Raw genomic sequence first — 25669 nt, forward strand, 5'->3', positions numbered from 1 at the left:
TTCGTCATCTCAATCAGAGAACATTAATGCTACATAGAGGGTCAAACATAGTACCTTTTGACTGCATCCGCGTTGACGGTTATTTCAGGGACATTTCCTTCGATGCTTCAGGTACAACGCTCTATTTTGCAGTACTCTCGTTACAATGTATGGACCTTTCCAATTTGGATCCAATTTTTCTTTAGCTTCTTCATGAGGTGGGAGGATACGTCTCAAAATGAGTTGTCCTATTTCAAATTTCCTTGGCCGCACTTTCTTGTTGTAGACACAGGTCATTCTTTGTTGGTAAACTGCATGTGGCAAACTACGGCCAATTATTTTTCATCAATCAGTGTCAATTGTTCCAATCGGTTCTTGACCCAATCTTTATCCTCAATATCGGCTTCAACAATGATCCGAAGAGAGGGAATTTCAACTTCTTCTGATTTCATTCGAACTTGGCAAGCCTACTATTCCAATTCTTTATTTATTTTCTCACAAGCTTTATCTTCAATACATTCTGCTTCTTGATTCATTATTTCGAGGTCAAACAACGTTTTAGGATCTAGGCATGAAGTCTGCAAGCATGTTATGTTATTAAAATCTATATTAAGATAACAGAAAAAATAATAATAAATATGACAAGATTAAGAAAAGAGACATTCCTCGATAATGAAATATGAATTTCATTTGATTGTTTTTAATTTTGTTTTTTGATTTTTTTAAAATTTTTAGAAAGGTTTACATCAAAAAGCAAAGCAGTGAAGTAAAATATCCGGATTACACCCTAAAATAATCCAAACGCAGAAAAGATAGCAAGACCGGCTACCCAGACTCCCATCTCACAGAGAACTTTTCAGGTTTGGCACCCGTTTTTTGGTTTCTCTTCTGTCGCGATAATGGCTAATGTGGCTTTTAATGTTGGATCATCAATTCTTCAACTACCATTTTGAGGGTCCAACAGTCCTTTGTATTCATGCCCCGCTACTCCAAAGTGGTATTCACATCTAGCATCAGTTTGGTGCGAGAGGGACTTGGGGTTTGGCCGGTTCGGGGTCACTGGTTGTAGCAGACCTAGCCCGATTAGCTTTTGAAACAAACTTGAATATGATTCACCAATAGGGGTGAACTTATTCCTTCTAAGGGGCTCTTTTGGGCGAGGATTGTACTGGGGAACATTTGATTGGGGATTATACGAATCTTAGTAGGGACGGGCATTTCTGAGAGGTGGAGCTCGGTTATGTCTATAATGTTTTGGCCGCCTGTAAGGTTGCGCGTTCATCACCGCATATGATTGGTTGAATGACCTACGGCCCCCTCGATCTCGAAGCCATCATAACTCTCTCTTCTCTCCCGTTTTTGTTCATCAAAACCCCTGAACCGTTCATAACGGCCTGTGATGTGGTCTTAAAGGCAGCATGATTCAAGATTCGACCCATTTTAAAAATATTTTCGATCATCTCCCCAATTTTGATAGTATCAACGAATGATTTACCCATAGCGGAGACCGTGTTCTAGAAGTAGTCTGCCTCTTGGGCCTGTAGGAAGACCGTAACCATTTCAGCTTCATCCATTGGAGGCTTAACCCTAGCGGCTTGCTCGCGCCATTTGACAACATATTCACAGAAACTTTCCGCATTTCTTTTCTTTTCTCTCTTTGTTTTCTTTGTTATTTTTTTGGTCATATTCCTTATTCTCTATTTTTTTTTTAGTTTATTTGATGGCAATGATCGAATACGATGGGGATTGCCACGTATCATGACGCCGCATGAATTAGATCTTGCGTAGTTCGGGAAGATCGGGAATAGACTGACCTATTTTTATTTTTATTTTTTTGTATAAAGACTTTTAAATATTGTTTTTTCTGAGTTTTTCCTTTTTATGGAATTTTGAATTTTTTTATATAAAAAAAAAAAAGAATTCTAAAGAAGGAAGGAAAATATTTTGGATTTTGATTTGAATTTTGTTTTCTTTTTTTCGAACGAAAGACTTCGGAAAAGAAGAAAAATATTTTTGGATTTAGTTTTTTTATTTTATTTTTTTGGATTTTCTAAGGAAAGAATTTTAACGAGGGAATTAAGGAAAGAGGAATTTGTTTTGATTTTTTTTTTTTAAAATTGAGGCCGCAACCGATGAGGTTTACCTACGTATCTCACATCCGGTGAGAATTAGACCCACGTAGTTTGGTAAGAAAAGCATGACCTTTTTTGAAAATATTTGGCATATTTTGAAATGACTCCTCTTTGTTTTTCTTCAAAATTTCGGCAGAGTTTTGGGATTTTCAAATACCTGAATTTTCAGAAACCAGGTAAATTTCTTTCTCTTGCCTCACTCTTGGTTTTTCTTGATTTTATTTTCCTATTTTAGAAACCAGTCAACATGCAAGTCGAACCAAATAAATGCACAAGTAGCACGTAAAAATGTATCAGGATGATCTTTTGATTTGGGTACACCTAAGGCTGTCCAACGGGTCGTCCCGTCCCGTCACGTCCAGGTCTCGTCCCGTATCCCGTCCCGTCCTGCCTGTCCCGTCCGTCCCGCGTATTTTTTTTAAATATTATGGTATATTTGTGGAATTTATATTGTATTTGATATGTATAAAACAAATCCAACCTATCAGTAGCATCGAAGAGTGCTTTTAGCGCGACAAGATTTCAAATCGGAGATCATAGACATTCACTAGTAGAGGACAGCCTAGAGATTTCCGTTTTATTTAGAGATTGGAATAATTCAGAAAGAGGAAACCTTAGTTTTGAAAAATTAACCACTAGGGAAGAAAAATAATACAATGAGATACTTAGCACCGGGAGCGATGACGACATGGAACTCATGGAACATTATTAAACGGAACACGGGATGGGAGGGGATGCCCATTTCGTCCCATTTATCCCGTCTCCGTCCCGTCCTGCCTGTCCCCTCTGTCCTGCGTATTTTGTTTTTAAATATTATGGTATATTTGTAAAATTTATATTGTATTTGATATGTATAAAATAATTCCAACCTATCAGTAGCATTGAAGAGTGCTTTTAGCGCGACAAGATTTCAAATCGGAGATCATAGACATTCACTAGTGGAGGACAGCCTAGAGATTTTCGTTTTATTTAGAGATTGAAATAATTCAGAAAGATGAAACCTTAGTTTTGAAAAATTAACCACTAGGGAAGAAGAAGAATACAATAAGATACTTAGAACCGGGAGCGATGACGACATGGAACTCATGGAACATCAATCAACATTGCCAATTCCAGAATAATGTCTGAGAGAAATTATAGATAAGTTACAACGAAGCTATATAGGAGCTTATAAATATTAGTATGATAATTTGTAATTGACTACTAAGAGGCCTAGTTCAAACAGAACCCTTCCTAGAAGGTGGCTGCATATATTAGGTGCTTTTCAAAAGAATTATATTTGTATGTGAAATTTGAAAGTTCTATTAATAAAAGAAAAGGCTCTAAGCCTTGAATTTTTTTATGAATTGTCCTACACTCTTACTTGGTTACTTAATGGTTTGAAATTATATTAAATAAATTACAACTCTATTATAATTACTAAAATATTTCATTACAAGTCTTTTGTTTTAATATTTTATAATTCTTTACTTAGTTTCCTAATTTTCTTATAATTTATTAAGTTAAAGTTTATTAAATAAGTCAAAAAACTAGTTGTTGCAAATTTTAAAAATTTAGTCATTATCAAAAAATTAGCCGTTGCCAAACTTAATGCTTAAATAATTTATTTATTTTTAAAAACGGCCTACTTAAGGCCTGTGAAACTGTCCCATCCCATTCCGTCCCATCCCATTTGTTAGCGGGATGGGATGGGCCTACCGTTTCATCCCGTTTAGGCCCGTCCCGCCACCGTTCCGGCTAAATATCGTCCCGTCCCGTTGGACAGCCTTAGGTGCACCTGTCCTAGACGGACCCAACCCTTGTGTTGAGTCCCCAAAGTCAATAGCACATGATGCAAACAAACGTTCCTACCAGGGATCATGCATGAGGCTATGTTATTCAAGGTTTGAATCATGGGTATGTTATTCTAGACCTGGCTTACATGAGCAGACAACTCGAGCCGGAAGGGGGGGGCAGCGTACCGGGAATACAGAAACTTCACCGATTTTATAACTTATCTGATCCTCGTTCTAAAATTAGGGTATGACTCTAACAGAAAAGAAGCCACGCGAAGCGCACACTTCCCAGAAGATTTAGAAGACTCACAGAGAATAAGGATTTTTGTAATAGTTTATATACAATTCACATAATATCAAAAAAGTTAAAAAGCGGCATTTAGCACATTAGGCTCAAGCACGTAAAAAATCAAATAATAAACAAAATCCAATTATAACAGTTATTCTAAGCTTGAATTCTAAACTCTGAACAAGAGATTCTCGGTTCGAATCCCCAGTGGAATCGCCAGAGCTGTCACACCTCCTTTTTTCCGAGGGATAGGGAATTTTTTTAATTAAAGTGATATTATTCGAAATGAGATTATTTATTTAAATCAGAGTCGCCACTTGGAATAATTGTTATGGTGTCCCAAGTCACCGGTTTATTTTAAAATTCCAATTCGAGGAAATTGACTTTATTTATGGTCCGCAAATACAGAGGACCGGTAAGAAATTATGTTAACCCTGTAGAAGGTGTGAGACACTCCCGAGTTCTGTGGTTTTAGCACGGTCGCTTTACAATTACACTTGGCTTAATTTCATGATTATTACATATTTAAAACCTTTTATATGTTACCGCTTCTATACCGTTTTATTTATTTTTAACTCTTTTAGTATTTATGAAAATTATTTGAACAAGTCGCGATGTCGCGCACTCGTTGTTTTGGTACATATTGTAAATCACGCCACGTGAAACGCACCTGTGATTCACAACATGTTTATTTTAATTATTTGAAGTTGGGGTCAAGTCGGGTGAAACACACACTTGAGTTGGGATTTACGTATCGTGACCGTGCCACTGGAACCGTTTTTATAGTTACAATGATTTATTATTAATCGAGCCTAAAACAAGCTACGATGTTCATAATTTGCTCAATTCATAAGTTTGAGATTATTGTGAGACCATGAATTATGAAATCAATTGTGGAAAAGGATCAACTTTTGCTCTTAATTATTCTGGCCCAAATAACTTAAAATTGATCATAGACAATTGGCTTTTTAAAGCCAATTAATGAGTATGCACAGTTACTAGTTCATCAAGCTACTCCACTATCCATTAGTCAATTGCAGTAGTACATGATTCATTAAGCAAAGCTCAACCGCCGGGCCCAATCATCTTTTTTTTCTAAGTCTAAACCTCATTTTCCAATTTCAACTAGCAGACATGGATTTTATTTCCAAAGTTCAAACATTCACTATGTGCCCAAAAATCATGTTTTCATCAATCTTCATGTTAATCAAACAAGAAAGTAATAAAATTTAACAAAGCTAATGAGACCTAACAATTAATACAGAAAAACATTTCAATCCTCATGAAGCTAAATAAGATCAAATTATATATTCAAGCATAATATCTTAACTAAACAATGATGGGAGAAATGGACCTTTACAAGACTGTTTTAAAGCTCGGATAATAGACAAGGATGCAAATGGAGTCTCGACCAAATTCGACAAACGGAGCTCGAACTCGACAACTCAACTTTGGAGCTGGTATTTTCTATACAAAAGAGGACTATTTCGCTGTGTTTTCGGCTCGTTTTTATCGTGCTTTTTAGCTTGGTTTCCAGTTGGTTTCACGGCTAGAGTTTGGTGATGGATTGCTGGATTTTTCGAAAGAAAGCCGAAGAAAGAATGACACGAATAGAATTTTCCTTAGCGTAGAAGAAGCAAAAAGATTTCTCTCAATTCCCCCTCCCTTCTTTTCTCTCTTCCTTCTTTCCTCACATTTTCTCTTCTATTTATAGAAAACTTTTCGGAATTTTTCAGATTTTGTTTTCAATTGTTTTATTATTTGTTAATTAAAAAAATTCTCACTTCCCATTTTTTTTTTCTTTAAAAAAAATCCACACTTTCCTTTGCTTTTATTTTTTAATTTCCCACTTTTTACTTTTATTATATTTAAATTCCCACTTTTTTTTACTTTTTGTTTTATTTTTTATTTTTCACTTATTTTACTTTACTTTTTAAAATTTTTACTTTCTTTTACTTTTTAAAAAATTTTCACCTACCTTTACTTTTATTTTTTAATTCCAACTTTCTTTTACTTTTCATTTTTTAAATTTTCACATTCTTTTACTTTTATTGTTTTTCATTTTTCACTTTCTTTTACCTTTTTATTAAACAATTTTCACCTACTTTTAATTTTACTTTTTAGTTCTATACTTCTACTTTTCCTATTTTTTAATTTCATCCAAAAATTTTAAAAAAATATTTATTTTTTTTCGATTTTAATTTATTTTTATTTAAAATAAATATAAAAATAAAAAATAATATTAATTGCAATAATTTACCTTTTAAATTATTTTTAATTTTTACCCTAAAAAAATGTAACAAAGCTAACAAATATATATTAAATTTCTAAAAATATTTACACAGTAGAAGGTGATAAAAATTCAAATATAGTCAAAAATTAGGTGCTCACAATTATGTTACTACTTAAATTTTCTAATTTGATCATATGATTTTATACTTCAATATTTTATAGATTGATTGGTCGATGTAACGACCCGACCGATCGTTTTGAGCTCTAGCGCATCGTTCAACGGTTTGAGGTCTTGAGTAGCTTCACTTCAGGTATTATGACTTGTACGTGTGGTCGGAATTGAATTTTGAAAAGTTCGAAGTTGATTTGGAAAGAAAATTATAATTTCGGAAGGTTTAAGTTGGAAGAGTTGACTAAGGTTTGACTTTTGAGCAAAATACCTCTGAATCGGAATTTGAAGGTTCCAATAGGTTTGTATGATGATTTCGGACTTGGGCGTATGTTCGGGTTGAGTATCGGACCACCTGTGAGTATTTTGCGCTTATGATGGAAAATTAACATTTTGAAAGTTTAAGAATTTCCTTAAGTTTGCTTTGATGTGGACTTCAATTTTGTCGAAATTCGTTCGGGATCCCGAGCCTTGGAATAGGTTCGTATTGTGATTTATGACATGTGTGCAAGGTTTGGCGTCATTCTGGAATGTTTTGATATGAATCAGATGCGTTCGTCCAAGTTTGAAAGTTTAAAGAAGGATTCGATCGTCGATTCGTAGTGTCGATGTTGTCTGGTGTGATTTGAGGCCTTGACTAAGTCTGTATCATGTTTTGGGATGTGTTGGTATGTTTGGACGGGGTCTCGAAGTCCCCGGGTATGGATCAGATCAAAAACGGATCGAGTTTGGACTTGGGAGAAGTGCTGAGGCACCTGGGATTTGGTGCAATCGCACCTGCGTGAAAAGGGCCGCAGGTGCGAGCCCGCAAAAGTGACTTTTAGACTGAGCTAGGATGGCCGTAGATGCGAGGATATTTTCGTATTTGCAAGCCCGCAGATGCGAAGGGTGCTCCGCAGAAGCGGAAAACGTGATGAGCATCTGGGGTCGCAGAAGCAGAAGATCTCCGCACGTGCGGGAGCGCATGCGCGTATGGTGGACCTGAAAAGCAATCTCGCAGGAGCGAAAATTGTTCCGCAGAAGCGGATTTGCATGGCTTGGAGGGGACCGCACATGCGATGGATCTTTCCGCAGGTGCGACTGGTGTTCTGCAAGTGCGGAAAGTCGGCTGGGCAAATTATTTAAAAACCAGGATTTTGCTCATTTCACTCATTTTCTCTCTTGGTTTGGGCGATCTTTGGAGAACTTCAAGGAGAGATTTTCGTTATTTATGTCAAGGTAAGTATTTTCATCTATTGTAAGTTAAATACATGGTTTATATATGGATTTAAGCATGAGCATTTGTAGAAAATCGGGATTTTGTTGGAAACCTATAAACTGGTATTTATGGATTTTTACCACGAATTTGGAAATGGAATTAGAAACAAATTATATATTTGAGTTCGTGGTGTTATAGGTAAAAGTTTATCTTCAAAAAATTTTGAAATCCAGGCACGTGGGCTCGAGGGGTGACTTTATTGACTTTTCAAGCGGAATTAAAAATTATTATAAATTGATTAATTATGGGTAATATAGTATATATTTATGGATTTACACATTTGTTTGACTAGTTTTGGAGAGACGGGCATCAGTTTGAGGTGTTTGAGAGGTGTTGGGGCGGGTCATGAAATTTCGGAGCGAGGTAAGTCTCTTGTCTAACCTTGTGAGGGGAAAAGTATTACTAGGTGATATTTATTGTTATGTGCAACTAGTTGTGGGTGCTACGTACGCACAAGGCGACGATAGTCCGTACGTAGCTAAATCATGTTTATGTCCGAGTAGACTTAGGAATTTATCATGTAATAATTGAATTATTTGAACTCGTTCTACTGGCTTAATTAATTAAAGTTATTACTAAATTTGATTTAGAAATAAATATATGTATACTTGGCTGAACCTTAACACTTTGAGTTGTGGACGAGTTATTTGAGAAACGGTAAAGAATATATTCATTTTGTGCTCATGTACTGTATTGTAAGCACGTGTCTCGTAATCCGGTAACTTCCTTCCTTTCTCATGGAGCGGGCCGAATGCCTCGGTAGTATAATAGATGCATATATGGTTCGTACCGCACGACCCTCGGTAGTGTACACATTATTCTGGATCGGGCCGAATGACCTCGACAAAATCGTGCGTTATGTCATGGGCGGCTTTCCAGCCATGCCCCATGACCCCTTGGACGCACCCTGTGGCATCCTGGCAAGCCTCCCAATGCCTAACGCCACGGTTGGCCCCGTAGTCTCGACAACTCCAAGTGATAAGCGCGCATATGCCGTTGTCGCCCCACCGATAGCCATCACCAGTGCCCAGCCACATGCAGATGCCAACAGCGCGCGCGCAGACAACGCCGCGTGCGCTGACCCTGATGCTAAAGACAAAGTTGCTGCCAACGGACTTGTTTCTATTTTGTAGAAGACTAAGTCCTTTTCATTGTAAATATAGAATAGTTTTACTGCATTTTCGTTTAGTGTGCTTTTATATCCTATTTAGGTCAAGCCATATAACTTTGGTTTATTTTTTTTAAGCATTATTAAAGGGGCCAAGCAATCAAACTTTCTAGCAAGCAATCAATTCTCAGTAATGGTGTCTCTCCCCCCCGACACCGTGTTGTTTTTATGTAATACCTTTCATTCAATGCAATCAAGCTTTCTTTCATTCTCAATTCTCTTTTCTGCTCTCTCTCAATTGCTCATGATATTGGTTTTCCCGTACGGCACTGACAATCTAGTATAGCGTACGGAGGGGACCTCAGTTGGCGGACAGCAACCGTACTGACATCGGTTGCTTAGCCTTACGTCGCTCTTCCAATGAATTTCAGGAAGGCGCCGCGTAACAGTTGGTATTAGAGCCTAGGCTCGACATCGGACGAGGGATTACATTATAATTACCACCATTTCTGACCATGGTGAATTATGGGGTTCGCATCGCGACCCTTGAGGGGACGGTTGACGCATTTCGGCCCATCATGGAAATGATGCATGACATAAAGACCAGCCTAGTGCAAAGGTTGGAGGACCTGGACCGCAGACTGGTCCAGGCCAAAGTTGACATAGAAAATATCAGTCGCGACTCTGAAGGAGACCGGCAAACAGTAGCCACAGAGGCAGCCAAAATTTTTGGTAAATTTGAGGTCCTCTAGTAGGAGCGTGCCGAGGATTTATCCAACAGGGAACAAGAGGCAGACAGGGTGACTGCCATGCAACAAACTATAGACAACTTGACAGGCCAGCTCAACGTTGTCAATGCTACTTTACAAGGCCTAATTCGAGGAGGCGGAAACCAATTTTGGGGTGGTGTGAACCTCGCCCTTATGGCACAAAAACTGAAAATTTCTGAGCCAAAGCTATACAGCGGAGCTCGGAATGCCAAAGAAGTGGAAAACTTTATTTTCGACATCGAACAATACTTCGATGCCGTGGGAGGCCTAGAAGAAGCTAAGGAGGTAGCAACTGCTGCCATGTATCTTCAAGGTGATGCCAAACTCTGGTGGCGGGTGAAATACGAAGCCATCAAGGCTGGTGAAGATACCCTCGAGACATGGGCAGAACTGAAGGCAGCCATACGCCTACAGTTCTTCCCCGAAAATGTTGAGTACAATGCCAGGAGAAAGCTACGGGAGCTCCGCAGACCAAATCAATGCGAGATTACGTGCGGGAATTCTCTGCTCATGCTAAACATCCATGACATGGGGGACAAAGACAAACTCTTCACCTTTCTGGAAGGGTTGAAACCTTATGCCTACATGGAGTTGCAGAGACAAAGGGTAGACACATTACCTAAGGCGATCCAAGCAGCAGAGTGCCTTGGGGATTATCAAATAGAAGCCCGAAAGGACATGCCTCAACAACCTATCCGAGGAGGATACAAAGGGGGCCAACCGAACACTGGTGGCCCTAGAAGAAGTGGAGGAGACCGGAGTGTACCTAAATCTAAGGCTCCCTCTTCAGGCAGTACTAGTGATGCATCTAACAACAATGATCGGGGGAGGAAACCCCCCCTCAGAATGACGTCATTGTGGCGGACCACATTGGAATAATGAATGCACACATGCACAGATGAACGCCCATCAAACTTTTGAGGATGGAACGGATGACGACGCCGATGATGCGGACCAGACCGAACTAGTAGGTGCATTCAATGCAATTGTTGGCTCTATTTCTGAGCCCTTAGCGGGAACCAGTGCTGGTATCCGCAAGAAGAAGGACCCATGTCCAATCGCCAAGAAAGGAAAAAAGAAGGCGAATGAGAGGACTCCTCCTCATCAAGAGAGGACCTTAATGTTCGTTGACATGAAGGTAAATGGCAAGCCCATTCGGGCAATGATAGACACGGGTGCTACCCACAACTACTTAGCCTTGACTCAGGTGGGGTGCCTTGGACTAGTTGTAGGAAATGGCAAAGGTCGTGTGAAGGCTATCAACTCACCACCTCATCCAGTGGGTAGAATAGCCAAAGAAGTACTAGTGAAGCTTGGCCCTTATGAAGGAAAGTTCAACCTGCGCGTAGTGATCATAGATGAATTCGAGTTAATAGTGGGGTTAGAATTCCTGAGACAGACCAACACCATGCCCGCACTGTATGCGGATATGCTACTGATGGTGGGAGCAAATGGGGCCAAGCCCTGCATTATTCCGTGCATGCCCATGAAGATGAACACCGAGAACATCTCGGCCTTGCAGTTGAAGAAGGGGGTCAAAAGACATGAACCCACGTTCCTGGCTACCCTATGCATGGAAGATATAGAATGCTCCTCGGGTCCCATTCCTGCACCTGTGAAGGAGTTACTACTAGAATTTGAAGACATAATGCCACAAGACATGCCAAAGAGACTCCCGCCTAGGTGCACTGTGGACCATGCGATTGAGTTGGTGCCAGGTGCGAAGCCACCTGCCCAGGTGCCATACAGAATGTCACAACCCGAACTCACCGAGCTTCAGAGACAATTGACGGAAATGCTAGACACAAGAATCATCGTTCCCTCCAAGTCCCCATACGGGTCCCCTGTGCTATTCCAAAAAAAACATGATGGCCGTTTACGACTTTGTGTGGATTATCGGGCTCTGAACAATATCACAGTGAAGAACAAGTACCCTATTCCGCTAATGGCAGATTTGTTCGACAAACTGGGTGGTGCGACAGTGTTCACCAAAATAGACCTGAGGACGGGTTATTGGCAAGTTCGGATTACAGAGGGTGATGAACACAAGACGACCTGCATGACGAGATATGGGTTGTTCGACTTCCTGGTTATGCCATTCGGCTTGACTAATGCGCCAACCATATTTTGCAGCCTAATGAACCAAGTCTTCCGAGAATACATTGACGAATTTGTCGTGGTATATTTGGATGATATTGTGGTATATAGACAGATATTGGAAGAACACTTGGAGCATTTGCGGAAGGTCCTAGCCCGATTGCGGGAGCACGAACTATATGCGAAGCTATCCAAGTGATCCTTTGCGCAAAAACAAATTGACTTCCTCGGACATGTCATCGAGGAAGGGCAGATCAAGATGGACCAACAGAAGATTCAGGCCATCACAGAATGGTCGCCGCCTAAGGATATCCACGCCTTGAGGTCGTTCCTTGGCCTATGTAACTTCTATCGGCGTTTTGTGAAAAGTTACTCCCTTATTGCAGTGCCACTGGCAGAACTTCTCAAAAAGGTCACACCCTGGGATTGGGGTCCCAAGCGAGCAGAGGCCTTCAACGCATTAAAAATGGCCATGTCCAGTAGCCCTGTCTTGGCTCTCCCTGACTTGGCCAAGCCATTCGAGGTACAAACGGATGCCTCCGACTATGCACTTGGTGGAGTCTTGCTACAAGAAGGGCATCCCGTAGCATACGAGAGCCGGAAACTGAAAGATGCAGAGCGACGCTATGCCGCCCACGAAAAAGAATTATTGGTTGTCGTTCATTGCTTACGCCTTTGGAGGCATTATCTACTGGGAACCCCGTTTGTGGTCAAGACAGACAACACATTTGTTAGCCATTTCATGACCCAGCCAAAGCTGAATGGTTGACATGCTAGGTGACAGGAACTCTTAGTGGAATTTCACTTCAGCCTGGAGTACCGAAGTGGGAAGACTAATCATGTTGCTGATGCGCTCAGTCGGAGGGCTGATCTAGTATCGGTGTGCATACTCGCCGCCCTAAAGGGAAGCGAAGTAACAACCACCATAAAAGACCAGATACAGGATCTACTCATCAAGAATCCCGCGTGCACAATATTTGGTTGATTTGGTAGGACAAGGCAAGACTCGCCAGTTCTACACACGGGATGGTTTCCTGAAAGTGAAAGGGAACCGACTTTATATTCCTAACGGAGGGGATCTCCGAAGGACTCTTTTGGTGGAATGCCACGATACTTCCGATCATCCCGGTAAGGAACGCACCATGTCATTGCTTCGTTGTGTATATTATTGGCCTCAAATGATCGACGACGTCGCTCAATATGTGAAGACTTATTTAGTATGCCAGAAGGACAAGTCAGACCGCTTGACGCAGGCAGGACTCTTGGAACCACTAGTTGTCCCAAAAAGACCTTGGGAAAGTGTTTTTGTGGACTTCATCACCAGATTGCCCAAGGTCGGAGATCTCATGACTATCTTGGTTGTGCTGGATCGGTTTTCCAAGTATGCTACCTTTATAGCATCCCCACAATATATATCAGGAGAAGATACAGCTCGACTCTTATTCTCTCATGTCGTCAAATATTGGAGCTTGCCTAAAGACATCGTTAGTGATCGCGACTCACGCTTCACTAGCAAATTTTGGACCCAACTTTTAAGTGCCTCGGGTCAAAATTGAGTCATAGCTCAAGTTTTCATCCGCAATCTGATGGCCAGACGGAGCGATTCAATGGCATGCTAGAGGAATATCTCCGGCACTTTGTAACCGGATCGCAGAAGAACTGGGTGAAGCTTTTGGATGCTGCCCAACTGTGTTTCAATTCACAAAAGAGCTCAAGTACCAACAAAAGCGCTTTTGAAATTGTTACCGGACAGCAACCGCTACTTCCACATACTGTGAACGCACCAAACATGTCAAAATCTCCTCGGGCCGCTAACTTCTCAAAAGAATGGAAGCAAAATTTGGAGACAGTGCGGAGTTATCTTGTCAAAGCCCAAAAGCGGATGAAGAGGCATGTTGATCATAATCGCCGCTTTGTTGAATATCAAGTGGGAGACAAAGTGATGGTCAAAATCCCAAAGCGGTACTTGTTTGCAGGGGTCCATGACCCTCGCCTATTGCAAAAATACATTGGACCCTTGTTCATTGAAAAATGCATTGGGAAAGTTGCATACCGGGTGGATACCCCAGCTTGGTGAAAAATCCATCCTGTTTTCCATGTCAGTCTCCTGAAACCTTTTCGGGAAGATATAGAGGATCCTTCACGAAGCCAAATTGATTAATTATGAGTAATATAATATATATTTATGGTTTTACACATTTGTTTGACTAGTTTTGGAGAGACGAGCATCAGTTTGAGGTGTTTGAGAGGTGTTGGGGCGGGTCATGGAACTTTAGAGCGAGGTAAGTCTCTTGTCTAACCTTGTGAGGGGGAAAGTACCCCTATGTGATATTTATTGTTATGTGTAACTAGTTGTGGGTGCTACGTACGCACAAGGCGACGATAGTCCGTACGTAGCTAAATCATGTTTATGTCCGAATAGACTTAGGAATTTATCATGTAATAATTGAATTATTTAAACTCGTTCTGCTGGCTTAATTAATTAAAGTTATTACTGAATTTGATTTAGAAATAAATATATGTATACTTGGCTGAGCCTTAACACTTTGAGTTGTGGGAGAGTTATTTGAGAAACGGTAAAGAATATATTCATTTTGTACTCATGTACTGTATTGTAAGCACATGTCTCATAATCCGGTAACTTCCTTCCTTTCTAGTGGAGCGGGCTGAACGCCTCGGTAGTATAATGGATGCATATATGATTCGTGCCGCACGACCCTCGACAGTATACATATTATTCTGGATTGGGCCGAATGACCTCGACAAAATCGTGCTTTATGTCATGGGCGGCTTTCTAGCCCCATGACCCCTTGGATGCACCCCGTGGCGTCCTGGCAAGCCTCACAACGCCTAACGCCACGGTCGGCCCCGTGGTCTCGGCAACTCCAAGTGACAAGCGCGCATATGCCGTTGTCGCCCCACCGATAGCCATTACCAGCGCCCAGCCACATGCAGATGCCAACAGCGTCGCGCGCGTAGACAACGCCGCGTGCGCCGACCCTGATGCTAAAGACAAAGTTGCTGCCAACAGACTTGTTTCTATTTTGTAGAAGACTAAGTCCTTTTCATTGTAAATATAGAATAGTTTTACTGCATTTTCTTTTAGTGTGCTTTTACAGCCTATTTAGCTCAAGTCATGTAACTTTGGTTTATTTTTTTTAAGCATTATTAAGGGGGATTAAAATATCAAACTTTCTAGTAAGCAAACAATTCTTTGTACTGGTGTCTCTCCCCCTAATACCGTGTTATTTTTCTGTAATAGCTTTCATTCAATGCAATCAAACTTTCTTTCATTCTCAATTCTCTTTTCTGCTCTCTTTCAATTGCTCATGACATTTGTTTTCCCGTACGGCACTGACAATCTAGTTTAGCGTACGGAGGGGACCTCAGTTGGCAGACAAAAAACGTACTGGCATCGGTTGCTTAGCCTTACGTCGTCCTTCCAAGGAACTTTAGGAAGGCGCCGCGTAGCAGTTATATCGCTAGTAGTCCGAATATTCACGAGATAAATCTTCCATTGATGCCCGACATTTTATGCTATTCCTTGTTTATTTGGTATTGACGCTTGGTATTTTCTGAGCTATTAAGGTAGAATACAAGATCGAAAAATTTATACTTTAAAAGAAATAATTGAAAAATTATGAAATTACAGATTTACTCCACTATTGATGTGCACTTCATAATGAATTATCATATTATTTATTTGGACCTCTAGTAAGTATTGATGTCGAGTCTCCGTCACTACTTCTCCGGGGTTAAGCTAGATACTTACTGGGTACGCGTTGGTTTGCGTACTCATGCTGCACTTCTGCACTAAATGTGCAGGATTTGACAAGTCATTTGGTGATCATCTTGGCGTGTAGGCGCATTTGTTGAGGAGACATTACGTGAGTTGCAACTCAGGCTACGCATCGTAGTCCACCGAATCTCCACCGTACTATTTATTTTATCATGTTTTATTTACATTCTAGAAAGATGTTATATTGTTATTGTACTCCTTAGAAAATACTCATGTACTTGTGACACCGAATTTTGGGGTTACTACGGGTTGTTTGTTATTGTAGTTGTGTAAATATTATCATTTACCCTGTAAATTCCATTTCATATGATTTAATTAAGAAAAATTATAATTTCAAAATATTAAAATGAGTAATTAAGTTGATCAATTACCATTGGCTTGCCTGATGACGGCGTTAGGCGCCTCCATGACATTTAATGTATTTTGGATAGTGACCATCGACAATTAGAATATCATATTAGACATATCTCTCGGAGGGTGGGGACTTAAAACCAATTATATCCTACTACTTAAATATTAAACAAACACTATTAGCGCTAAATTAAGAAGGACCCACTTCAACAAAAGAAAAAGGAACCACTGCGAAAAAACAGGACGCAAATCCCAAGTAGATCCGACGGTTCATTTAACATCGCCGTGTACGTGTATGTGTACACGGGGAAACCCTGTCTCTTCATCTAAAATTCTTGAATCTCCCTTTCCTTTTACTTCGTTAAATTCTTCACTATATACTCTTTTAAGCTCCATTTTTGTTTTTCCTTTCTGCTTCACACTTTTCTCTTTTTGCATGGCGAATCCTAATATTGTAATTAAGCAAGAAGTTGTGGAAGGGTTTATGAAGAAGAAGCCGCCGGCGGTTTCTTCACCGGCGACTCAATCGGTGTTTATTGACCTAAGCAGTAGTGACGACTCTGACTCCGATTCGGACGGTTTTGTTGGCAGTAATAGGCCGAAGAAGAAAAGGAAGAGTGTGGAGGATGTGAATTTCCCTTTGCCGTTGGGATTTTTGGATCCTTTGCCTCCGCCTAAGGAACCCCCGTTGCCGTTACCGGCTCCGCCGCTTAATGGAAGCAATATTAAGGAGTTAGGTTCTTCTTCGGAGAGTAAGCAATTTTGGAAGGCTGGAGATTATGAAGGGGCTTCTTCTTCTACATCCGGAATATCTTCAGGTTTATTATTCAGCAAATCCTACGCACTGTATTCTTCAGAAATTTGGGATTTTATTATTGTCAATTTCATACGCCCTCAGAAATTTCACTTTGTTGTTGCTATATTTATTCTTGTTCATAATTCGTGCATGCCAGCAATTATGTGCTCTTCTCTTTTCATTTTGTGTTAACTGTTTGTTTGTGCATTTTGGTGGATTATTATAGCTTAAATTTGTGTGTTGGGGGGGGGGGGGGGGAGTTGAATTCGATTTTCACAATCTTGTTGAATATGGGGGGAGCTATGAGTAGTAGTTCGGAGCCTTAAGATTGTAATTTTTTGGTGGATTATTGTAGCTTAAATTGGGTGAATGAATTCGATTTTCTTAATCTTGTTGAATATTGGGGAAGTATGGGTAGTAGCTTGGTGCCTTAATGATTGCTTATTTATTTGGTAAGTTACTTAAGTTTCTATAAAAGAATTCCTTTTTTTTCTCTTCAGTCAGCAGAATGTTTCAAAAGATGTCTATTAGTAAAACTTTGTCTTGGTAATGCATTCTTTTGAAGGATATTGCATGTTCCCTTTTTGGGCTCTTGTAGTTGAGAGGATTATTTTAGCTTGAGGGTGTAACATAATTTTTTAATATTGTAGGTGGTATAGATCACGTCAGAGTTCATCCCAAATTCCTACACTCCAACGCCACCAGTCATAAGTGGGCACTTGGAGGTAAATTATTACTTGACCATAATATTTTTAGGTTATTACATGCCCTTACGGTTTTTGCCTTTTTGATTTCATCTTTTCTGATCATATCTAGTCTGCAGCTTTTGCAGAGCTTTTGGATAATGCATTGGACGAGGTATACTTTTTGGCATAATACGCTAGTGTCTTTGTTGCCACTTCACATACCATTTTAAGTTCACCTTTCTTTGATTAGGTCATTAATGGAGCAACATATGCGAACATTGATATGGTCAAAAACAAAAAAGATGGAAGCAGAATGCTTCTGATTGAAGGTATTCAACTTTACTGGATTTGTTTGCTTTTTAACATGGATGCTAGAACTATTCTTCCCCTACAAGTGAGTTTGCCCAGAGTTGGCTCCAATTGTCCACAGCTACCCTTCCTCCTCTCTTCCCTTTTAAGTCTTTATTATGTCAAATAAGAACACTATCCTTTTATTTTTTTTCTTCCGTTTTCCTTTAACATATTGGGATTGGTAAAGAGAAGAATGGTTATGTTTCACTTATCTTTAATCCATGTGATTCAATAAAGAGGACATCGATTTTGTGTTCAATGTCTATTTTGAGAAGAAGAAATCTCAATGTTAGTTCCCAGGAAAACATGGCCCAACCATGGAGTTTGCTATTAGATGCTTTATTTAAAAACTATGGATAGGTTATGCTTCATGGTAGTAGGAGCTATAATCTGGCCTAACCTTTCCCCTAACCACCCTTAAATATCATTTCTTGAGCTTTTCTGAAGTCCTCGTATCTTTTATGATCTAAACCTCTCTTTTGATCGACTATATACGCTGTCATCTTCTTCTTTTCACTTTGTTTTGTGAGACTGTTGTTTTTTTCCATCTTGCCCATTCTTCTACAGATAATGGTGGTGGAATGGATCCTGATAAAATGAGGCATTGCATGTCACTGGGATATTCTGTGAAAAGTAAAGTGGCAGATACTATTGGACAGTGTGAGTTTTAACTGAGATGTTTTTTTAAGTATCGGTAGTTTCTGTTCAGTTGTTTAGATTACCAGTAATGTTTACCTCACCATATAAATTATATTTGTGCTTTTGTATAGATGGAAATGGATTCAAGACAAGTACCATGAGGCTTGGAGCTGATGTGATTGTCTTCTCTCGTTCTGGTGGAAAACCAGGGAAAAGGTTGTTACTTCTACCTCCTTTTACTGGTCTTCATTTTTCAGTTTGGCTGGTATAAATTTGGAAACTGGCCAAGGCATGCATGATACTGGAGTTTCACACATGATCTTCTTGTCGTAACTCGTGTATTGTTTTCTCTGTATTTATCAGCACATTATGTGTTTGGTTTCATATGTGCAATGTTTTCTTCTGATATTATCTGCAGCTTCATACATTGTTTAGATGATCACTGCTCTATGGTTCTTAGTAAAGGTATTGCTAGTTGGCAAGGAGTAGGGCACCAATGTTACATTTAGAGTCATGGCATCCTGCCCTTTATCAGTTATAAAGGGGGAACAACTCCCTCTTATTATGTGAAATCATTGCCTAGGTTAAAATCTAGGTATGGCAATGTAGCAGGAAAATGAAGATCTCCTTTTACCCTACCTCCCATGGGGCAGGTAGAAGATGGGATTGGGGGGGGGGGGTGTTCGGGGCCAACATGTGAGAAGTAAATTTGTGAAGTTCTGTTGGTAGAGGGAGGGTAACATGACAGTGCAACTTTGACTCCATCGATCTGGTGCTTGATTTTGCGAAGAGTCAAGTGCTGAATTTTCATCCACTTTCGCCCTATCGATTGAACAACCTCCCTCCCCCCCCCCCCCCCCCCAAAAAAAAAAAAAAAACCCAAATCTAGAAAAAATTAAGAAAGAGTATTAGTGGAGGGGTATGCATGTGGTGGTTGCAGACTTACGCCGATCTTATCAATTTGAAGTTTCATGTCACTGAGAGGGTTTAATTTTTCCATGCTCTGCTTTAGTTTGTTGCCTCAGATGATGGGAAGTTTGGATCAGTTAGGTGCTACTTTGTGGCTACAATTATATGATGTGGTACTACTGCTCTAGCATAGCGCCTCCATATACTTAAAACTACCACTTATGTTAGGACCAACAGGAGATAACTAGGAATCCAGGTGTCTAAACTGGTAGCCCAGAGCGGTGGCTAGTTAGCTATTATGCTATAAAACTGTGTACAATCAAGTATCCATGTGGGTATGTTTAGTTTTTAGCTAGTTTTCAGTGTTTTGAAAGATGTGCATGAAGTAACCATGCCTGGTCAATGTGGGTACATTAAGGAAAATGAAGACTCTGTGTAACACAGGTTTGTTATATCCCAGAGAATGACATGCTCCCATGGAGTTATGATCTCTTAGTTTCTCATTTACCTCTGTAAGCTAGTGATGTCTGATCTCAAACTTTGCAGTCTCTTGTGCTGTCTCCCACTCTTGTAGTTGCGAACATTCATCCCTTCGACCGTTGTTCTCTCTTTATTCTTTTGGTGTTTCAGTACACCTATTTACTCGGGTATATCTTTTGCTTTCAGCCCCACACAGAGCATTGGATTGTTGTCCTACACTTTTCTGCGAAGCACTGGAATGGAAGACATCGTTGTTCCCATGGTAAGCATGCTGAATATTTTAGAAATTTCCATTGTATTGTGATCTTATGGTATACATGTGGATCTGGTGTCCCTGTCCTTGGCAAATTGCTGAGTGAAATGCTTCTATTGCGATTCACTAGTCAGAATCCAGTTAATCAACTCTTTGCCCCTATTTTCATGTTAGACGTCTAAACCTTAAGTAAACAAGCTCGCGCTTTATACGGAGTTATGTTGTTGATGTGAACTTTATATTAAGTGTCTGCATTCTAACTTAAACTTGATAACATGTTTTTGGACTTGCTAATAGGTATCCTGATCTTACTTTTTGCCTTGATAGTGGTTCTTGCATTTCATTTTGCAGACCTCTATTTATAAGTCCTAGCAAAGAGGGAGCACTAGTTCCCTTCATGAGTATGATTTTTGTAATCCTTCATGGATATTACTGACTTTAGATGTGATGCACAATCCCTTATATTGATTTTTGTTTTCTTGCTGGTGTGACAGCTTGACTACGAGAAAAGAGAAGGGTGGGACAAGATAATACGATCATCTACTAGCGACTGGGATAAGAATCTCGAAACCATAATTGAGTGGTCCCCTTTTTCAAGTGAAGCCGATCTTCGTAGACAGGTAAATCTTCAAAATTACTCCCCCTCCCACAATCCCCCAAAAAAGAGAGTAGTATTTTAAATCCTTCCGCTATTGTTAAACTAGTTATGAAAGATCTTATAAGGAGAAAATGAGAAGATATAAGCTGTGATGAAAGGTTAAATTACTAAGTGCACAGCTGTAAAGATTTGCAAAAGTTCGTGTATACCTTGATCCCAGTATTGAATGAACATACAATCTCACCCCCAAAATGAATTCAGCTGTCATAATATTAAATTTAGCATACAAATTCTAGCCTCTCAAGTGTGTTCACCTTGGTTCAGCCTGTGTGCAACCCTATTGTGAAGTTTATTTGTGTGGGTTGAACTTAATGAACTATTCCATGCCTATAAAGTTGAATACTTTTGGTTTATCTGCTAACCATTCAACTTTTGCTCTACATATGCTGCAGTTTAATCCGATGAAAGGTCAGGGCACTCGGATTATAGTATACAATTTGTGGGAGGATGATCAAGGACTATTGGAGCTAGATTTTGATGCCGATCCACATGTACCCCTTTAATATTCTTTAGTTGTTGCCCGTTTCTCTGCCTTACTTTATGTGCTATCAAATGATTCTTAGTTTTCGAGTGACATGTTACTTTCGTTTTCTCCTTCTTTAGTTGTTGCTCGTTTCTCTACCTTACTTAACGTGCTGTCACATGATTCTTAATGTTCGAGTGACATGCTACTTTCATTCTTTCCTTCAGGATATTCAAATTAGAGGGGTCAACCGTGATGAGAAGAGCATACAGATGGCTAAACAGTATCCAAACTCCAGGCATTTCTTGACGTATAGGCATTCGCTAAGGGTAAGTGAGTTCATAATTGTTTTGCCATGTGTTAGTGGTGGCCTTGTTACGTCTAACCTGGTTGTTTGAGTTTTCATGTTACTTCGAGGTTCTGTGGGGAAATTAATTAGTTCTTGTTGATTCTTTAATCCTATATGAAGGGCGCTTAAATTGATCTCTAGCTATAAAATGTACACTGCTAGTGCCCAGGTGGATAATATCTGCAAAAAGAGGTTGTCTTGACAGCAGTTCTACTTTCCGGCTTGGAATGTGGGGGTTTATGTGCTCCTGGAACCAAGGAGCAGTTGCACTATCAAGTGGGCATTACGCCTTTCCCCATATTGACCAAGGCTATCAAGAGTGACTATGGTCTAACCTAAATATTCCATGTGCGTCTTGGTGTTAAATGTCATCCTCACATTTTGGATCAAAAGTAGTTGTAGACCAGATTTTTCCTCGTATACTCTCAGAACAACCTTAACTAATTATTTTCAAGTTTGATATTAAATGCAGGTGCTTAAAGTACGTGTATGATACTTTTTCTTAGAAAGTAATTTTGTTTTTATCACGTGTTCTCTTGGATTTTCAGAGCTATGCGTCAATTCTATACCTAAGAATTCCTCCTGCATTTCGAATTATTCTGCGCGGTAAAGATGTTGAGCACCATAACATAGTAAATGATATGATGATGACCCAAGAGATCACATATCGCCCTATGCCTGGTGCAGATGGAGTACCCAAGGATTCCAACGTAATGTCTTTGAATGCTAACTCTATTTGGATTTTTTTTTTCAGTCCTCAATCTTGTTCTCATTCATTGTCATTTTGGTGCTTGTAGATGGTGGCTACTGTGAAAATTGGGTTTGTAAAGGATGCAAAAGCTCATATTGATGTTCAAGGGTTTAATGTCTATCACAAAAATCGACTTATTAAGGTTTATCCTCTTTTCGGAAGTGTAAATGTTTTTAGTGAACTGTGATGATTGTTGTAGTTGTTGATAATGTCTTTCTGACTATGTGATGGAATGCTTTCTCCAGTACCTTTGTCTATGTGGGGATCTGCAGTAGCAGATCCATTCTTGATGAGATATGTAACTTGATATTTTACCTTATCCTGCAATGAAATAATTTTGTTGTTTCCAAAACCTGCAATCTGCTAATCCACAAAGCACAATTTCTCATTCTTATAGTCCAACTTTTGTTAAAAATGGTATGATTGATTTTATGTAGTCTTTCCCTATTGACAATAAGAGATGCTTAGTTTGGAGCTATTGCATGGCAGAACATTCTGCATTTTGTGATTTAGTGATCTGTACTAAAGTTTCCTTATGTTGTTAGCCATTTTGGAGGCTTTGGCATGCTCCTGGAAGTGACGGTCGTGGCGTTATAGGTCTGCTATTTTATCTCAAGATTCTTTCTTTTGTAGGTTTGCCTACTTAAAGTGCTTATTGTTTTGTAACATTTGATGGCAGGTGTCTTAGAAGCCAATTTTGTTGAACCAGCTCATGACAAGCAAGGGTTTGAGCGTACAACAGTTCTTTCAAGACTTGAATCTCGATTAGTGCAGATGCAAAAAACTTACTGGTGTGTTCTGTTTGTCTCTGTGTTGTCCTTTTCCAGAGTTTCATATACTTAGTATACTCCGTTTTCCTTTCCAGGTCAACTTTATGTCACAAAATTGGCTATGCTCCTAGGCGGAATAAGAAAGCTTTTGAAGGAGGTATGCTTGATGTATTTCTTTCCTATCTTGATTTTTCTTTTTCTTCTTCGTCAATACTTAAGACAACCTTTAATAAGGTTTGGCGCTTTGCCTGGGGACTTGTGTTCATGTTTTTTCATAGTAATCTCTATCTCAAAGAAGATACTGCTTCAGTTAATTAGGTTTAATGCTTTTTCTGCAGATATTTGTTTCCTTTACTTTTAATATCTCAGTTTGAGAATATGATCTTGCTTTCTGATTATATCTAGTTTCTGATTATAACAGACGATAAGTACATACTTATTTTTTTAAACAGAGACTTCTCCTGGCTATCATTCTTCAGCATCTCAATCGAAACATAAAAGTTCAGGAAAGTTATCTGAGAAGAGTAATGGCTTTGGACATCTAAATGGCAAGCATGATAGCAAAGCCAGAAGATCTGGAAATAAACCAAGTTCTTTTGAGCCATCCTCAACTTCTGCTGAAGATGACAGCGATGAAAATGACCTTCCAAATCAACCAGGTGGACATCAGAAGTATAATAATGGAAAAGATGGCTCTCAGGCTATGCATTCACCGCCAGGCTTTGGACAAAGAGATGCTGAGAAAGTATGTTCACCTGGTGGAAGCTTCAAGCGAGTTACTAGAAATTCAAGAAAGGTTACATCTGATCTATGTACCCTTTTAAGCTCCAAACATTGTTCCGGTTGTCTTAGTTTCTGGCACTGCTTAAGCTCTCTTTGATGATGGAATTGTCTCCATTTAGCAATATATGCCAGAGTATAATGTTAAATTACTGCAGATATAGCCAGTGTGCTCTTTAAAACGTTCTCTGATACATTCCCGTATGTCTTGATGAAAGTTTTGAAGCTACTCAGGAGATTCTAACAGTCGCTACAATAGACTCTGTGTTTAGTAAATTTTTTGGGCAGGGAGATGGGGTGGGTTTGGCCCAAATTTTTGAGCACCTAATTTCACTCATCAACTTTTGAAGGTTTTCATTGTGGAAAATTACTCTTCTTAGAATTCATTGTCATGGAGAGTTGGAGCAGATGGTGGGATTGATAAATTTGGTTATTTGGTCCTATAGGGAGACACTGATAAGAATGACGACGTGCTGCCAGATACTCTCACGGAGTCGCTAGAGCAGTTAAAAGAAGAGAATCGTGAGCTTAAAGAAAGGTGCTGGTCCTGCAAGCTTTACATAAGTATTAAACCATTTTGTGTAGTATTTTAGGCTCAAATTCACTGTCAAAATGTTTATTTATTCAACAGGCTGCGAAAGAAAGAGGAAGAGATTTTAGGTGATCTGTTGCGTGATTTGCAGCATGAAAGAGAGAGATCCAAATCACTTGAAGCTCAGGTTAGATGAGATTTTCATGTTTATTACTTACCAAAATAGCTGCATTTCTCTGCATGAAAGCTGCAGTGTTTTTGCTGGAGTAGCTAGTTATTTATAGTAGGTGTTGATGTGAGAAAGACTGGGAATCAATTTTTTTCCTTCCGAGGAGACGTTAGGATAGCATTATGTTTATGCTCCTTACTGGGAACTGGAAATATGACCTCAAGGTCCTTGGACCTTTCCTTAGTTCCTGCTAGTGAATCTATGTATGTTCAATTTGTTTTAGTAATAGTAAGGTTGAAACTCTATTAGACTGGATTTTGATGGATTCTTTAATGAAACTGAAATACTTCTGCTCCATGTTCAGCTGCAGGAGGCAAAAACAAAAGTAGAGGAACTTAACAAGGAACAGGAAAGTTTGATTGACATATTCACGGAGGAGAGACAACGCCGCGACCTAGAGGAGGAGAACTTGAGAAAGAAGTTGAAGGTGAACTTCTTCGCTCAACTTTTTGCATCTTTGCTTTAGAAAAGTGAATAGTCAAACAATCTTCTTGGTTTGCTTTCAGGATGCATCAAATACTACGCAAGAGCTTCATGAGAAGGTGCGGGGTTTGGAGAAGACGAGGTCTGCCAAAGGTAGGTAGATTAAATCTAGGAAAGGATGGACTCTGTCTTAGTTGCCCAATGCTGTATATATAATGGGTGTGCCTTAGCACCAAAATTCGTAGAAACATCACCTTGGTGCAAATGCCTTAGCCTAACTGCAGTTCCACGCTCTTGAGCTACTGGTACTGCTCTCTTTCCTCGATGTTTTTGTTGTCTTATCCAGTGTGGTAGTTCACTTTTCAGAGTGAACTGGGATTCTCAACTACTGTTAGAAACTGAACCCCTCTCATCTTCTTAGCTTCAGCAAGTTCTAGAATTAGCATTTTGTGTTTCCTTACAAGGTTAGGGGGAATATCAATGCCAAATTTTGTCACAAGATGCGCAATTGGAGTGTAAATATTCTAGAAAATGACAGGCTCATTGCCCTGTAATTTAATGCGATGTTAGTGGCACTCTTGATTGCTATCCAACAACTTTGTAGAAATTGCCTTTCAAGTCCCTTACCCCTTCTGCCCATT

General features: G+C 39.6%; 1 protein-coding gene across 2 annotated transcripts; it reads left to right on the forward strand.

Moving 5' to 3' along the window:
• Nucleotides 1–16205: 16205 nt before the first annotated feature.
• On the forward strand, nucleotides 16206–25635 carry LOC104095646 (protein MICRORCHIDIA 7-like). 2 transcript variants are annotated; one of them, XM_070197319.1, is made up of 20 exons: nucleotides 16206–16777; nucleotides 17406–17480; nucleotides 17579–17613; nucleotides 17692–17770; nucleotides 18360–18452; nucleotides 18563–18647; nucleotides 20007–20091; nucleotides 20574–20693; nucleotides 21124–21222; nucleotides 21422–21523; nucleotides 22092–22253; nucleotides 22341–22436; nucleotides 22840–22891; nucleotides 22974–23085; nucleotides 23160–23221; nucleotides 23517–23860; nucleotides 24291–24382; nucleotides 24476–24563; nucleotides 24910–25032; nucleotides 25112–25635. In XM_070197319.1, the coding sequence occupies exons 1-20, from the start codon at nucleotides 16255–16257 to the stop codon at nucleotides 25187–25189; spliced, it is 2505 nt and encodes an 834-aa protein (XP_070053420.1). In that variant the 5' UTR covers nucleotides 16206–16254; the 3' UTR covers nucleotides 25190–25635. The 2 variants fall into 2 exon arrangements, with proteins under 2 accessions (XP_070053420.1, XP_009600106.1); XM_009601811.4 differs by having other exon boundaries at nucleotides 16207–16777; nucleotides 20007–20082; nucleotides 20568–20693.
• Nucleotides 25636–25669: the final 34 nt, after the last annotated feature.

The sequence above is a fragment of the Nicotiana tomentosiformis genome, chromosome 3, assembly GCF_000390325.3.
Source record: "Nicotiana tomentosiformis chromosome 3, ASM39032v3, whole genome shotgun sequence".
Classification (NCBI taxonomy): Eukaryota; Viridiplantae; Streptophyta; class Magnoliopsida; order Solanales; family Solanaceae; genus Nicotiana; species Nicotiana tomentosiformis.

Bases quoted from the DNA above. Each gene is read 5' to 3' on its own strand.
- LOC104095646 (XM_070197319.1), top strand. From the start codon at position 16,255: ATGTGTACACGGGGAAACCCTGTCTCTTCATCTAAAATTCTTGAATCT. The intron at 18,648-20,006 runs GTTGTTACTTCT...TTTTGCTTTCAG, and splicing joins GGTGGAAAACCAGGGAAAAG to CCCCACACAGAGCATTGGAT. The intron at 22,892-22,973 runs GTCTGCTATTTT...ATTTGATGGCAG, and splicing joins TGACGGTCGTGGCGTTATAG to GTGTCTTAGAAGCCAATTTT.